Here is a 14,129-nt window from a genome sequence, read left to right on the forward strand (position 1 = left end):
ATTAGGGATGAAATGTATTTCTAACTTTATATCAGTGAATAAAAGCCTTGGATAAAGTTATTGTATCTGGAAAATTACAAACAGCTACAAACATAGTGTAATAAAAGGTGTAGACTGTAGAAGTAACTCAATTTAATTCTTACATTGTTTCAATTGTAGAATCATGTCTCATAATAATCCAATGGTAATCCACAATTGTGTTTTGTGACTATTTGTTTTCTTGAATATCTAAGTATGTATGCAAGTGTTACACACCACTACTTCAAATGCAAATGCCGAAAAACAAGAAAAAGACACAAAAGCACAAGTTTAATTTCCCATCAAAAGTTTATTGTCCTGCATGTGTTTATCAGAAGCATATTTACACTAAAACACAGGAACAAACAAGTGGGGCAAGATAAGGTTTGATCCAAAGGAAATTAAAATATCTCAAAAGAAAAAGAAAAAAAATGTGGATCAGTGAGTGACTTTACAAATATGTGTGGTCATACAATAATGAAAAAGGAACACATTTTTGTTTTCAATTCTTAAAAAAGGAGGCCAAAAAAATGAAACTAAATAAACATTAGCACACCGAAGTGGTTTCAAAGTCTTAAGTTGTTTCCAAATTGATGGGTTGGTTTTCATCAGAACACACCTTTGGATTCAAAACAGGGATTTTACATTGAGGCAATATCACTTAATTGTATGACACTTCAGCCACAGTTGACATGGTATTCAAAACACTGACGCAAAGCAACTGGTAGACACAGAAGTCTACCCTACTACCATAGAGATGGACGGACACACACACACACACACACACACACACACACACCTTACCCAATAAAATTCACACAAGTAATTTTTCACCCCCTCCACAAACTCTTTCACTCACTCTGTCCTTAAATCTCTCTCCCTGTTTGAAATCAGTCACCAAGCAATGACAGGATGTTGGCTGTAGAAGTGGGGTGTGTGTAAGGGGCAGCAGATTGACCCTTAACCCATAACCCTGCAGGGGGTTGTCTCAGTCATCCGTGCCCTCCAACACACTCTGGCTGAGTGCCAGGTCCCAGTAGTGTTCTGTGCCATGCTTCTTAAAATGCTCTCTGGCCATGTTCTCTGTGGGGCACTGCTTGAACTTCACATCACCAAAACTCCGCTCCTTAGCTGTGCCCTAGATGTAGAGGAGGGAGGGACAAAAAGGAAGACAGGAGGGTCAGTCTGCAACATGCTCTGAAACAGTAGGCTGAAAGCTAACATGAGATCTGCGGGCATAACTTGTTTTTTGTATGCAAATCTCCCATTGACACAATGTATGATGTAGGTGAAGGTTTGAGTTATGAGCTGCATTCATCCTATTGATAGATGAGATCCTGACACTCACCTCCCAGACCAGGCTGCACTTGTTGATCTTTTTGACTCCGTCCTCGTCCTCTCCCATATCTGAATGGGTGAGAAGGGGGTTCAGTTAAGTTACCACAACCATTGGACCATGTACTAACACACATATATCACGGGCAGAGCCACTCCTACCGTCTCTCTTGGAGGTGTGTTCCTCCCACTTGATCCTGTGCAGCATCAGCTTTTTAAACTTCTTTTGGGCCTTAGGACCTGGGAGGGCAGCACACGTGGTTTAGACACAGCTAGGGGTTCAGACGACTTCAGAGACATTCACCAATCGCTACCCAATTCATTCATTCTTACGATACTGTCGTTTCTGGAGTAAGACTCAAGAAGAATGTATACATCCTTGGACTGACCCATTCACAAGTACACAAAAACTCCTATAGCTTTGAGGTTCAACCGACTCTGTTGGTACAGACAACGTCATTTACCCAAGTATCATCTTTCTGTGTTTGGAATACAAGTCTGATTGCCGTTGCTATGTGGTTGTTTACTCTGAACTGGGCTTAACAACAAAGTGTTCCTGATGTTATTATATTGCATCAATCTTTTGACTGTTTTTCTACTTGGCTCACCTCCCTCCACCACCACGATGTTGACGTCTCTGTGCAGCACCACGGTGCCTGTCAGGTACAGCTGGTTGGCGTTGGCCTCCACCTTGAACTTCTTAGCAGGGTTATACATGTTACGGATCCTGAGTGGGGAGAGGAGTGGAGTGAGACAGAGACTCATATGTGCACATTGTAATATAATCACTATGCACACACACATACACACACCTGTAGACTGTGATGTGAACGCCTTGTGACAGGTCCTCTTTGAGCTTTTTGACATTCTTCTCTTTCCTCTGCTCCGAGGTAAGCTTACGGGCCGCATTCGCCTCCTCATGGGCTCTGAGGAATGAGGGAACACGATGGATAAGAGACACCGTACATGTGTGAACAAACATGTGGAAGATTATGAGGATGATTCTAGAAGGTGTGACAGGGGAACAGACAGATCAGGAGAGGGACAAAAAAAAAAGAGAGGGGCAAACAAGGTGGAAAATAGGAGAAATAGTGGAAGTGAATGTGAGAGTGGGAAACAGGCTGAGCGATGGGGATGGGGGGGGGGGGGGGGTGGGGGGGTGGAGTAACTGACTTCTGTCTCTTGGCCATCTGTGCTCTGACGTGGGCCTCCACCTTGGTGGGGTCCTGAACCGCCTCCGTACCCAGCACTCTCATCAGGTTAGAGATACGCACTGAGGAGAGGAAAAAAAACATGGGGATTATGTCTGTTAAATGGGCGCACATCAGAATATATTGTAAAACAGGAGTGTGCATGAGTGTTGTGTGTGCCAATATGAGCGTGTTGGTGCTTGTGTGCTGTGTGTCTTTGTGTCCTACCTTTGGGTTCCGGTGGGGGCATGAGTCCCAGCCGGACCTTCTCCTGCAATTCTTTCTGGCCCTCCCTGCGAGTCTGTCGTCTCAACTTCTTCTGTTCCTTCTTAGTCAGATACACACCCAGAGTGACACCCGCCACGTCTGTGTCCACTGGAGAGAGAGAAAGTTAGCACGGTTTAACATTGTCTTACCATGATACCTACATTTGATAGCTGAGGGGGAGGGGGAGACAGGAGGTGTGTGAGATTACCTGGGGCGCTGATCTGTGCAGGATGCTCCACCAGGTTTGTGACCCCAAACAACTCAATCTCCTGAAACTTTATCTCTGTGGATCTAAAAAGGATAGGTATTGGCTCCACGCATTCCAAGACAACAACATTCAAGTCAGAACAATTGGAGCCAACATGGGAGATAGTTTCTGAGCTCTGTGTTATATGTCTCCCCAAAGAATGTAAGAGTTGCACTGCACCGCGCTATGTAAACATTTCAAGGCAAATGAAACTATATATTTAGTAATGATAGAGTAACTATGTTTGATCGCCAACAACATCGTTGTTAAAAAAAAGTCCTCGAATTCATAGTTTTAGCTGTATTTTTTGCACATTTTTACATGAATAAACATGAATCAGGTTGATAATGCAATCCAGCGTCAAGCTGTTCAAAGATCCTGGGGAGAACCCTGATGTCTATAGATCTGAATGACGCCATTGTCTCTTACAGGTCTATGTTGGAGGGCAGGATGTAGGAGTCCCACCACTCTATGCTGGGCACCACCCTCTCTCCCATCTCCTTCTTGGGGGCGATCAGGGCCAGCTTAGTGGACGCCTGGATACCTGTCTTCTTAGCTGCTTGGGCTATCTCTGTCTGTAACTTCTCCAACTGGGCCTGTGAGAGAGAGAGAGAGAGAGAGAGAGAGAGACAGAGACACAGACAAACAAATGTTAGAATCATGTCTCTCAATATTTACTAATGATTTTATACAGAGTGAGGTGAGGGTGAAAGGTCAGAGTTTGTACCTTGGTTCTGATTCTCTGGGCGATTTTCTCAAATCTACCCTGCTCATGGAACTTGAAGCCCTTACGTGGCCGTTGGGCTGGCGTTAGAGCAACGCGCTGGTCGAAGTAGGAGGTGGACTCCAGGTCCTCCCCTGGCTTCTCCTTCAGCTGCTGACGGAACTGCTCTCTCTTCACCGCCCGGATATTGGCTAGAGAGAGAGAGAGAGACAGAGAGACAGAGAGGGAGACAGAAAGAGAGAGAGAGAGAGAGAGAGAGAGAGGGAGGTGATGTTCAGAGAGGCAGTGGTTCTCTCTTTTGGAAATAGCTATGCAGAGTGCAAGAAGGGAAGAGAGTTGGATGATGAGGAGGTGAGGAAAGGGTTGCATGTGTACCTTTCAATGTAGGCATGCGGTGTGTGAGCTCCACCTCATTGCCACTGGCGTCCACGGTTCGGCCCATGTCATCGAGGATCAGAGGGGTCGGCTTGTTCACCTCCTTTGCCTCCACCTTCCTACACACACACACAGTTTGTTTTCTATTTAAACTAGTGACCCACAAGATTTTAGATGGTTGGCAACAAAGCTGGATAGGGATGTCCGCCTTGCCTGTACAAGAAACACTGGGATGAGAGTGTGTGTGGGATACTCACGGTGGAGCGATGCCCATGGCATGGAGGTTGGCCAGTGCCACCAGGTTATGTGATCCTGTGTTTCCCAGTGCTCCCAATATGCCAGGCTTCATGGCGAGCTGGGACTGGATGCGAGCTTGCAGCTCTGCAGCCTTGCGGGCCTTCTCTATAGCATCATTCATAAAGGTGGCAGCCTGGGAGGGGGGGATGGACTGACCTGAGCCCGATGAGGGGGCAGGGGGCGGGGGGAGCAGCCGGGAGGCAGGAGGGGGGTCTGACTGGAGCTGGGGGGTGGGCAAGGGCATCCTCTGAAAGAAAAGTGAGGGGAGGTGTTATGTTATGTTTATTGATTACTGCTGTGGCTGGGCCCTATACATCTCAAGACAGAAAGGCAGAAAGGAAGAGAAAGTTTCTCACTGGCGTGGCTGGGACGGAGCTCAGCTGTTTCTTTCTCTCCTCTATCTGTCTGGTTGCTGCCTCCATCATCTGTTTGATCTGAGGACAGAGAGGGAGGGGTGGAGGGGAGCATGTTTTTAATCAACGAGTTCAACATTCTTTTGGGTTTAGACATGGACACCCTTTACCTAACTAGTGACTAGTGAGCTAGCTACAGGTGATAGCAGATCTAGATCTGTGTGTGTGTGTGTGTGTGTGTGTGTGTGTACCTGGATCTTGGTGAGCATTCCGGGGCTCTCAGTGGGTGGTCCAGGTATGACCTCTGGCTCCTCCACTTCCTCAAAGCGGGGCACACGTTTCCTCTTCACTGCCCCGCCGTCACCCCCCTCTGGGAGCTCTCGCCCTGCACCCGCCTCTGCATCGTCCCCAAACACATCCTGACCAGCCAAGCAATCAATCAATCAATATCAGTCGACTCCAAATAAAAATCATCAACCACAGGCCGTTAGATTCTTGTAACCTCCTAGCTAAGTCTAAACTAAAGCAAAGTACATTTTAGGAAAGGAATGTTTGTCCCACTTTGACGACTGCAAAAGCAATTTATCTTTATATAACTTAACTGGTGCACTTGTACTCTAATAAACACCATGCAATACATATTTGATGACAAACACACACAGATAAAAATAGTTAATTTCATAAGCATATTGATTACCTTCAGGTCTCTCTTGCGGTTCCTCTCCCCAGCTCCTTTGTTGCCACGGGACGTGCGGCTCTCCTCCAACGCTTCAAAGAGTCTTTCCACAAAACCCCCTGCCGACTCATCCAAAAAGGGACGCAGTTGGTCTGGGGGGGTAAAGGGTGAGATTAAGGGTCAAAGACCACATCCAAGGGAGTGTTTACACACAACACTGATGTCTGTCTTGGGCCTCCTTACTTTGAAAACACAGAAAGACAGACACACATACATGTGTTTAAGCAAACACACACTCTCCCTTTTTCCGTCACACACATAGATACAGACCTGTGGTCTTCCTCTTGTCCAGGCCCTTGCCCACACAGTGCAGCGCCGCTGTGACAACGGTGGGCTCGGAGAACCCCAGCACTTTCTTTACGGTGCGCTCCACCCATGGCCTCAGCTCCTCCACCTCCCGTTTAGGAAGAGACATCCTCTAAACACACACGCACACAAAGACGCATTCAATTATTCAATCAGGGACGGTTTGTTACATAGATGTAAACAATCACAGATTTAATTTGTCAACGTCTAGCCTGTATTAACCTCGTGCCCTGCATAGAAAATTTTTAAAGCTCTCGCACTAGTGTCGCACTATCTTGCCGTGTTGGAGTACTGACGCGACTAGTGTCACACATGACTGAGACTATTTTTCAGCTGGTTCTAGACTAGGCGGTGTATAAGTAGGCAGGCTAGCTTGCTCAGTTAAAGTTGATAAAACAAAACTTGGCTATGCTGTCTCCGTCCGAGTGACAAGAGACAGCCAAGTTAGCTAGCACAAAATCAGTAGCTAACGTTAATTGTTTGGTTAGCAATTGCTTATTATTTTCCACCAACCACCTTGCTTGCTAACTAGTAGTTAGCTGTTTACATTTCACTTCATCTATCCTCTCATCTGGCCCCGCGCGGCGTTGGTGCCCCTCAACTCATGATGTAGCTTAGCTAGCATGCAGCAACTAATTTCCCTGTGATGCTAGCTAGCTATATCAGCTAAGACAACAGAACAGTAGATGAATTCAACTTACCAAGCAGACGGTTTCGTCTATTTACTTATGTACTTATATTCTAAAACACAGAGACGAACGAACTAGTATAAAATGCATAAGGAATTATTCTCGCTGTGTTTATTATTTACAAACTTTCCGTAATAGCGCGGCGTTGATACAACGTTCTAGAATTAGATACCCGGAACAGGAAACGCGAGAGGGTTTCTTCTTCTCGGTGGGGTTACATGCAAATCGTAAAGCTAATTTTCTCATTGTTTCCATCTATCTTTTTGTTTATTCATAATGAAAAGATGTTTTGCTCGTTGACTTTAATTGACATATGGCTAGGCTATTCATTTCAATTAATTCTATACCAAGCCATGAGCGTAATCAATCAGGACTCAGTAAAGTGTTGAACGAGGGATGTGGGAAGCACAGTTGGTTTGATGAGTGAGGGAGAAAGAGAGAGACTAACTCTCACTCTCTCATCCCCTCCCTCTCTCTCTCTCGTCTGAGGTATAGGTGATCAGTTGCAATTATGTTGGTCAAAACAGTTGATTAAATTACTGAACTGAAATCAACTTTTTTATTATGCAACATTCCTGCAGACTTTCCGTTTGCTGACTCAAGCATCAACTATTGTAACACTTTTGATAAATGTTTCACTTTTTGGGAAGTTTTTGTCCGTCGTTGTATGTATTAAATAAAAGCACAATACATTTTACAATAACTCAACCGTATTCCACATGTAGTTTTAAAATCGACCGCCAGTCGGGAGTAGAGTAGCGTAATGATAATGGCAATAGAGGACGTGAGACATTCAATAAACCTGCATAAATGTGTTTTTCTCAATTACGCAAACACTGACGTTTAAATATAAATTTGGTGGTAAACACTGGATTATCAGGTTGCAGTAATCTGCTACTGCTGCCTATTTCTTTTTTATTATCCCCGACCCCCCTCTTCCTGTTCTCTCCAATGGTTCTCTCTCCCTTTTCTCTCTCTCCCTACGCGCGTGATGTGGGTCATCTGAGTGGAGTTGTAGTAAAGTGTGCACGAGAGCAGCAGTGTGTGCCCGAGGCTACCCCAGTCTGCCGGGTTACACTCGGTACGCCCCCTCCCACCCCCTCCTCTTTCTACCCTCCCTACTGCGGTACTGTTTAATAACCCATCCGATGTTTTTATAATGATCTACTACTGTTACAGTAGGCTACAGCGGTTATCAGCCCCTACCCCTCCTTCTGTGGAATTCTCTTTTTAATGATACAAATATTGAAAGACCTCCCTTCTCCTACAAACAAACAAACAAACACACACACACGCACACACACACGCACGCTAATTGGTCCTGCACCTGCATCTTCACCTTCCTCAGCCCCACACACTAACCTCTTATTCCCACACACATGCCAACACCCACATGCACCCCCATCCTCACACACACAAACCCCTCATCCACGGACCACCCATCCTAAATTCCTCATCGCCTATAGAGTACCTCACATGTACTGTGTGTGTCCCCCCCATATTATGTAACACAACCACTACCACACAATGTGACAATCCCACAGACACTCCCACAATGCCATACGCCCCCCTTCACACACATTCAATGGCTTTTTTCATTCTGTAGCACTCAGTGCATGGCACTATTTTGTGGTCTTGCCTTGAATTGAGTGACTGTGTATGAATCAGACCTCTATCTTAATGGAATCCTAAGCATCCATTCAGCCTTGGGTTATGGTGGTTTAAGGGTTCATCAGAGCAAATGAATGTTGGTGGTTGTGAATTACTGAATGTTTTAATGTAGGCCTACTGTATTTGAAGAGTTATAAGTAAGGCTAGGTGTTCTTACTGCAGTTGCTACTGAAGCACAACATCACACCTGACATGAAGATACATTTCTGGATATTTGTTCATCAACTGACAATGTTACATATAGCAAGTGACCTTCGGAAATCCAGTATATGGCAAATGATATAATTCCAAGCAGAAATGTCTGTATTTCTATGTGTCATGTATGTAGGTGTTACGTAAATACCTTGTGTATGCTCCAAATAGATTGTTACTGTTCCCATCCATTAGATGTTGTGGTGTTTCATCATTGTGACCCAGTTGTGGTTCCCTGTGTCTGACAGAGGGTGTAAATCATCTTAGAAGGCTCCAGCACCAGGGACTCTGGGCTTTCCCTCCATGTGCTGGGCTCACTTCACACCAAACTGTAGAGAGCCTGTGTGTGTGTGTGTGTGTGTGTGTGTGTGTGTGTGTGTGTGTGTGTGTGTGTGTGTGTGTGTGTGCGTGTGTTTCATCAGGGCACAAGCAAAAGGGTTCCATTCTCCTTCTCCTGCTCTCTCTCTCCTTCACTCTCTCCCCCTCTCGCTCCATTCATCTCTCAAACTCCTTTAGCCCATCTCCTCCTCTTCCTCCTCTAGCCCATCTCCTATTCCTTACCCATCCCCCTCCTCACCTGTAGATTTTTCAGCCTAATAATGGCTTCCTTGACTCATGTTGACAGACACCAAAAGCAGACTCCAACAGCAAATGATGTGATGGAACACACCTGACTTACCAGAAACACCTGTCAAGCCACTTGTCCCATTGTCAAGCCACTTGTCCCATAATGTTGTAATTTCTGAATGGTGAAACCAATATGTACACAAATACCATAAAATAAAAGCTGACAATCTCTACTTTAACCTCTGTTTGATTTTAAATCCAAACCTTTGGTGTGTAGAGCCGAAAGAAGAAAACATGCTTTACTGTCCCATTACTTACGCAGGTCACTGTATAAATATTTATATATATTTATAGTGTCTCTATATATATCTCTCATAGTATCTATTCCCCCCTCCTCTCTCCACTCTCCACTCTCCACTCTCCACTTTCTCTCTACTCACTCACTCTTCTTCAATAATTGAGGACCCATGTAAGATGGTGTCACCATGAACAGGCTCAGGATAACATATTCAGGTCAGGGGAACTGATGGGGGCAATAGCATTGCCCTTAGCATGGTTCTGCCCCAAATATCAAATGTCCTTGAAAATGTGCTCCACATCCTGTCCTTTCACTCTGTCCCCTGCTGATGACATCACTATGAGGGGGACCATAGATGGTGGAGAAGACAGTCTCCCTATTCTAGTGTAACACTGAGGGCTCCCTTACAGTCATCAGCACTGCACTGTAAGAAGCACTGTACGTAGCCTATGTAACTGTAACACTCAGTACACTCACTAAACAGTTTATTAGGAACACCATACTAATACTGGGTAGGGCCTCCCTTTGCTCTCAAAACAGCCTCAATTCTTTGTGGCAGTAGATTCCACAAGATGTTGGAAACATTCCAAAGATTCTGGTCCATGATGACATGATTGCATGATGCAATTCCTGCAGATTTTTTAGGTGCACTTTCAAGCTGTAAATCTCCCGTTCTACCACATTCCAAAGGTGTTGAGAAGGTGCTCTAATATGCTGTAATATCCAGCCTAAGAGAAGGTGTACAGGTGTTCCTAATAAAGTGTTCTGTGAGTGTACATCTACACTGTAGGACTGCTGTAGGAGATTTTTATTGCAGATCAAGGTTGTTTTGAAATCGGTCAGCATCCAAACCCCCAAGGACTTGGATGAGTCAGAGTACATGCCTGTGTGCTGTGTGCTGTGTGTGTGTGTGTGTGTGTGTGTGTGTGTGAGTATGTGTGTGTGTTCAGTAGTAGAGTAAGGCATGGCTTGCCTCGCATGAGTTCTAATGGATGGACACAGCGGGTGGAGAGGGGAGCTGTTGTAGAGTGTAAAGTGAGTAAGCACGCAATTCCCTCTCTCCTACCCCTCTCTCCCAGCCTTACTTTCTCTCTCTCTCTCTCTCTCTCTCTCTCTCTCTCTCTCTCTCTCTCTCTCTCTCTCTCTCTCTCTCTCTCTCTCTCTCTCTCTCTCTCTCTCTCTCTCTCTCTCTCTCTCTCTCTCTCTCTCTCTCTCTCTCTCTCTCTCTCTCTCTCTCTCTCTCTCTCTCTCTCTCTCTCTCTCTCTCTCTCTCTCTCTCTCTCTCTCTCTCTCTCTCTCTCTCTCTCTCTCATCCAGACACACTCCTGAATCAGTACTGGTGAAACACAAAAATGAACCAGAGCCTGGAGTGCACACACAGTAAAGTCAAAGGAAGAATCAGGAACAAAACAAGCCCACAAAGTGAATCAGGATAAGAGAGGCAGTAAGTACATTATGTGCAATCCAATTGATGCACACACATGCTCTAATAATCCCAGAGACATGTGGGGTATTCTACCATTGGCATGTGCTATAAACAAAAAATAAACAACTTTCTTTGTGCCTCATTCAGCCTTTGTGGAGTATAGTATGTGTTGTATTTTTTCTCTCTCTTTTCATACAGACCCCAGAAAAATAGAGGAATAAGAAATTATTATTATTTATTGTTTGTTTTTTTTACAATAAAAATATCCTCTCTGGTCCCTAAAATGTCTGCAGTGAGGTCAGCTTGTTTCCTCTCCGTGCCCTCCACACATCCTTTCCCCCTCGTCTTCCTCCTGCCCCTGGTTTCTATCCTCCAGAGGAGAGGGAGGGAGGGATGAAGAGACGGAGGGGGCAGGGGCTTCTCTCTGCTAAAAACTGCATGGATACAAGGGGGGGCAGAGGGGGAGGGTGGCAGAGGAGAGGAGAGAGAGAGAGAGGGGGGGGGGGGGGGGGGGCGGTCTTTGTTGTTGTTGTAACGCAGCACTGTGTCAGAAACAGGCCCATCATAGAATCAACCAGTCAGTGTGTCAGAGTGTGTGTGTGTGTGTGTGTGTGTGTGTGTGTGTGTGTGTCTGCGTGCATGCGTGGGTGTGTGTGTGTGGAGATGGTAGACCACATGGCAGTGTTCTATCCTCTCTGAAAAATAAAAACTGCACCCTTCCGAAATGTATCTCTGCTACTCCACACAGAAACAATATTGGGGAGGGGCAGGGATGAAGTTAATTTTAAACCTGTCAAAGACCATAAATATATCTCAGTGGGAGGTTGTCAGTGTTTTTGTGCGAAAATACATACTGTTTCATATATTTCGTGAAACTGAAATGATGTATTTTCCAATGTTTTTGTCATTTTCTGATACATATTTTGTACACAATTTTAAGATTGTTTTTCCTGTTCATCCTCAACTTCAGGTAAAGGTCAAATAGTGATAGAAATAAAGATAAAAATCACTCACCTGTTCACCTCTGTCCCTTAACACTGTGACTTGGCTTAGTGCACTGTGATATTGTCAACAGAGGAAGTGTCTTGTGTTATCAGTTCTGCAGCCTGGTCATGTGTCCAATGTAAGTCTCTGTGTATGCTGAGAACATCAGATCATGGTACTGATACTGTTTTGTGTGAGTGAGCACGTGCGACCACTTCCACTGCACATACAGTGGGGTGCTTTTGATGGTGTACATTTTTGTCATTTTACTGTAAGTAAAGATAACAAACAACAATATCTACAGTATAGTAAAGCTTCATAGGTAAAGCATTGCATACTTATCAGTGTGCTAGTATAGGTTGGATATTGGGAAGGAGAGTCCTAGGTCATTATGCAGCCTCCCTATCTCCAGATACCCGTACCACCATTCTATAAAACACTTTTGACTTTCCTCTTCTGATCCCTGTCTGAGGAGCTAAGAGCTAAAATCACAACCCTCGTTTCCAGAGATTAGGCTCATCCAAGCCCCTAAATATAACACGTCCTACAGTAATCTACTGCCACCAAACACAGAGGACATGCCTCTTTCATATTCTACTACTACATGACTGCTGAGCTGCTCATATCACAGGTAAAGAACTAGACTTTCACTGTATGTGTAGTGGATTGCACATTGGTGTAATGTAGTAAACAAACGTGCACGCACACACACACACACACACACACACACACACACACACACACACACACACACACACACACACTCGTGGTAGAGGAGACAGCCTATCAGTGGGAGCAGCTGGGGGGAGGATAAACCACCCCCCACCCCCCCAGATTACTGAGGCTCAGTCTACTCTACACACACAGTTACCCCCCTTCCTCTGCCCTCTCTCCTCTCCTCTCTCTACCCTCCCCTCTCCAAAATGTACAGTCTCTAAATCCGCACCCCATCGAGTCATGTGTTTGCGCAGAGCCGCCTCCCTCAATACTATACTCATAACTCATTAATAATCCAAAACATACATTAACATGATAACAAAAACCACTCACACACACCCACCCACCTGGGATGGAGAAAAGACATCTTAGCAAGTACTTTCTTTTCAAAATGTGTCATTTATTAAAAGACTTTCCTTTTGTATCATCAATGAAAAAAGTAGTCAGAAGAGTAATACCAGGGGTGAGAGAAAGAGTGAATGAAGGTGAGGAGAGGGAGAGACAGGAAGAGAGGGAGAGACAGGAAGAGAGGGAGAGACAGGAAGGGATTGACAAGAGATGAGGGAGGAAAGAGACGAAGAGTGGAGGGCAGGGGTAGTCGAATGCGGCAGAGAGGGGGGAGGGGGAGGGGGAGGGGGGGTGGTGAGGGATGAGGGAGGGAGGGGTGGAAAGGGGGACTATAGTCGGCTACTACGATATAAAAAAGGCAGTTGAAACAAACAAGACATATTATTTTTGACCAATGAGCAGTGGTCTCTGCAGTAGAAAACATACATGGAAAAGACAACAAAATAAGTGCAATCGGCTTTTTCTGTCATAAAACAGCTGTATAAAAACAGGATTAGGGTAGACGTGTCGCTTACCCACTGATTCAGGATCAGATTCCACCCTCCTAATGGTTGAGGTTAAGACGGGCTGGGATAATCTGAACCTAGATCTGTGGTTAAGGGTGTGTAAAAACATCTCCCATCCCAAAATAAAGATGGTAGATAACATGGAGGCTGTCAAGTGGTTCTGTGTTCAATGACTGTTCTCGCTTGAGGACTCTATAGGGAGTACGGCTATGTCCAAATATTACCATTTCATTTCAACAATTTATTTTAAGGTATAAACTGCTTACAAACCGTTTTTAATTGTTTGTATTAGTGAGCTTGATCATACAATTGATCATGTATTTATCAATATTGCTAAATCCAGAGGACATGTAATCATAAACCATGAACAAGCCTGGTACTGATGTTTACTTTCTCTTTTAAGAACCAATCTAATCATGTGAATAAGGCGTTTGTAAGCAGACCTTCAAATAAAAAGATACTGATGTTTCCGAAATCTCAAGGCTCAAATCAATCTTTAAATCCTCCAAAGTACTTCAAGTTTTAAGCGCACCGAAACGCATTCCAGGGACAAGTGCAGTTCAATCATTTCCTCCACCTAGCCGAACTAAATGAAAAATAAAAGATGCCCAAGAGAAGGGGGCACTTTCAATCTACACTACATACATTACCCACCACTGTTAATAACTGTATAGTTTGTAATAAGTCATGTTTTGATGTTGTATATACATCAGAATACTGTTGTTGGCTACTGCCTTGGTTTCAGTAGCAAGCTTGTATGCCGTTGGTGAAAGAGCTGTAAGTTGCCTCACTCAACAACAAAAGGAAGCCATATGAGAAAATTAAGATTAGAATTAGGCTGCTTGGTAATCGACTGACTGTGTTTGTACGAAAGACACGCAAA

General features: G+C 44.7%; 1 protein-coding gene across 1 annotated transcript; it reads right to left on the minus strand.

Moving 5' to 3' along the window:
• Positions 1 to 316: 316 nt before the first annotated feature.
• prpf3 (PRP3 pre-mRNA processing factor 3 homolog (yeast)) lies at positions 317 to 6,698 on the minus strand. Its single transcript, XM_083679251.1, has 17 exons — positions 6,550 to 6,698; positions 5,813 to 5,960; positions 5,504 to 5,634; positions 5,058 to 5,225; positions 4,810 to 4,887; positions 4,414 to 4,700; positions 4,157 to 4,275; positions 3,785 to 3,972; positions 3,487 to 3,653; positions 3,019 to 3,101; positions 2,772 to 2,918; positions 2,527 to 2,626; positions 2,166 to 2,279; positions 1,962 to 2,080; positions 1,516 to 1,593; positions 1,367 to 1,425; positions 317 to 1,156 (listed from the first exon to the last, which is right to left on the minus strand). The coding sequence occupies exons 2-17, from the start codon at positions 5,955 to 5,957 to the stop codon at positions 1,007 to 1,009; spliced, it is 2,133 nt and encodes a 710-aa protein (XP_083535377.1). The 5' UTR covers positions 5,958 to 5,960; positions 6,550 to 6,698; the 3' UTR covers positions 317 to 1,006.
• Between the last annotated feature and the right edge of the window lie 7,431 nt (positions 6,699 to 14,129).

This window comes from Argentina silus (assembly GCF_951799395.1).
Source record: "Argentina silus genome assembly, chromosome: 10".
Classification (NCBI taxonomy): domain Eukaryota; kingdom Metazoa; phylum Chordata; class Actinopteri; order Argentiniformes; family Argentinidae; genus Argentina; species Argentina silus.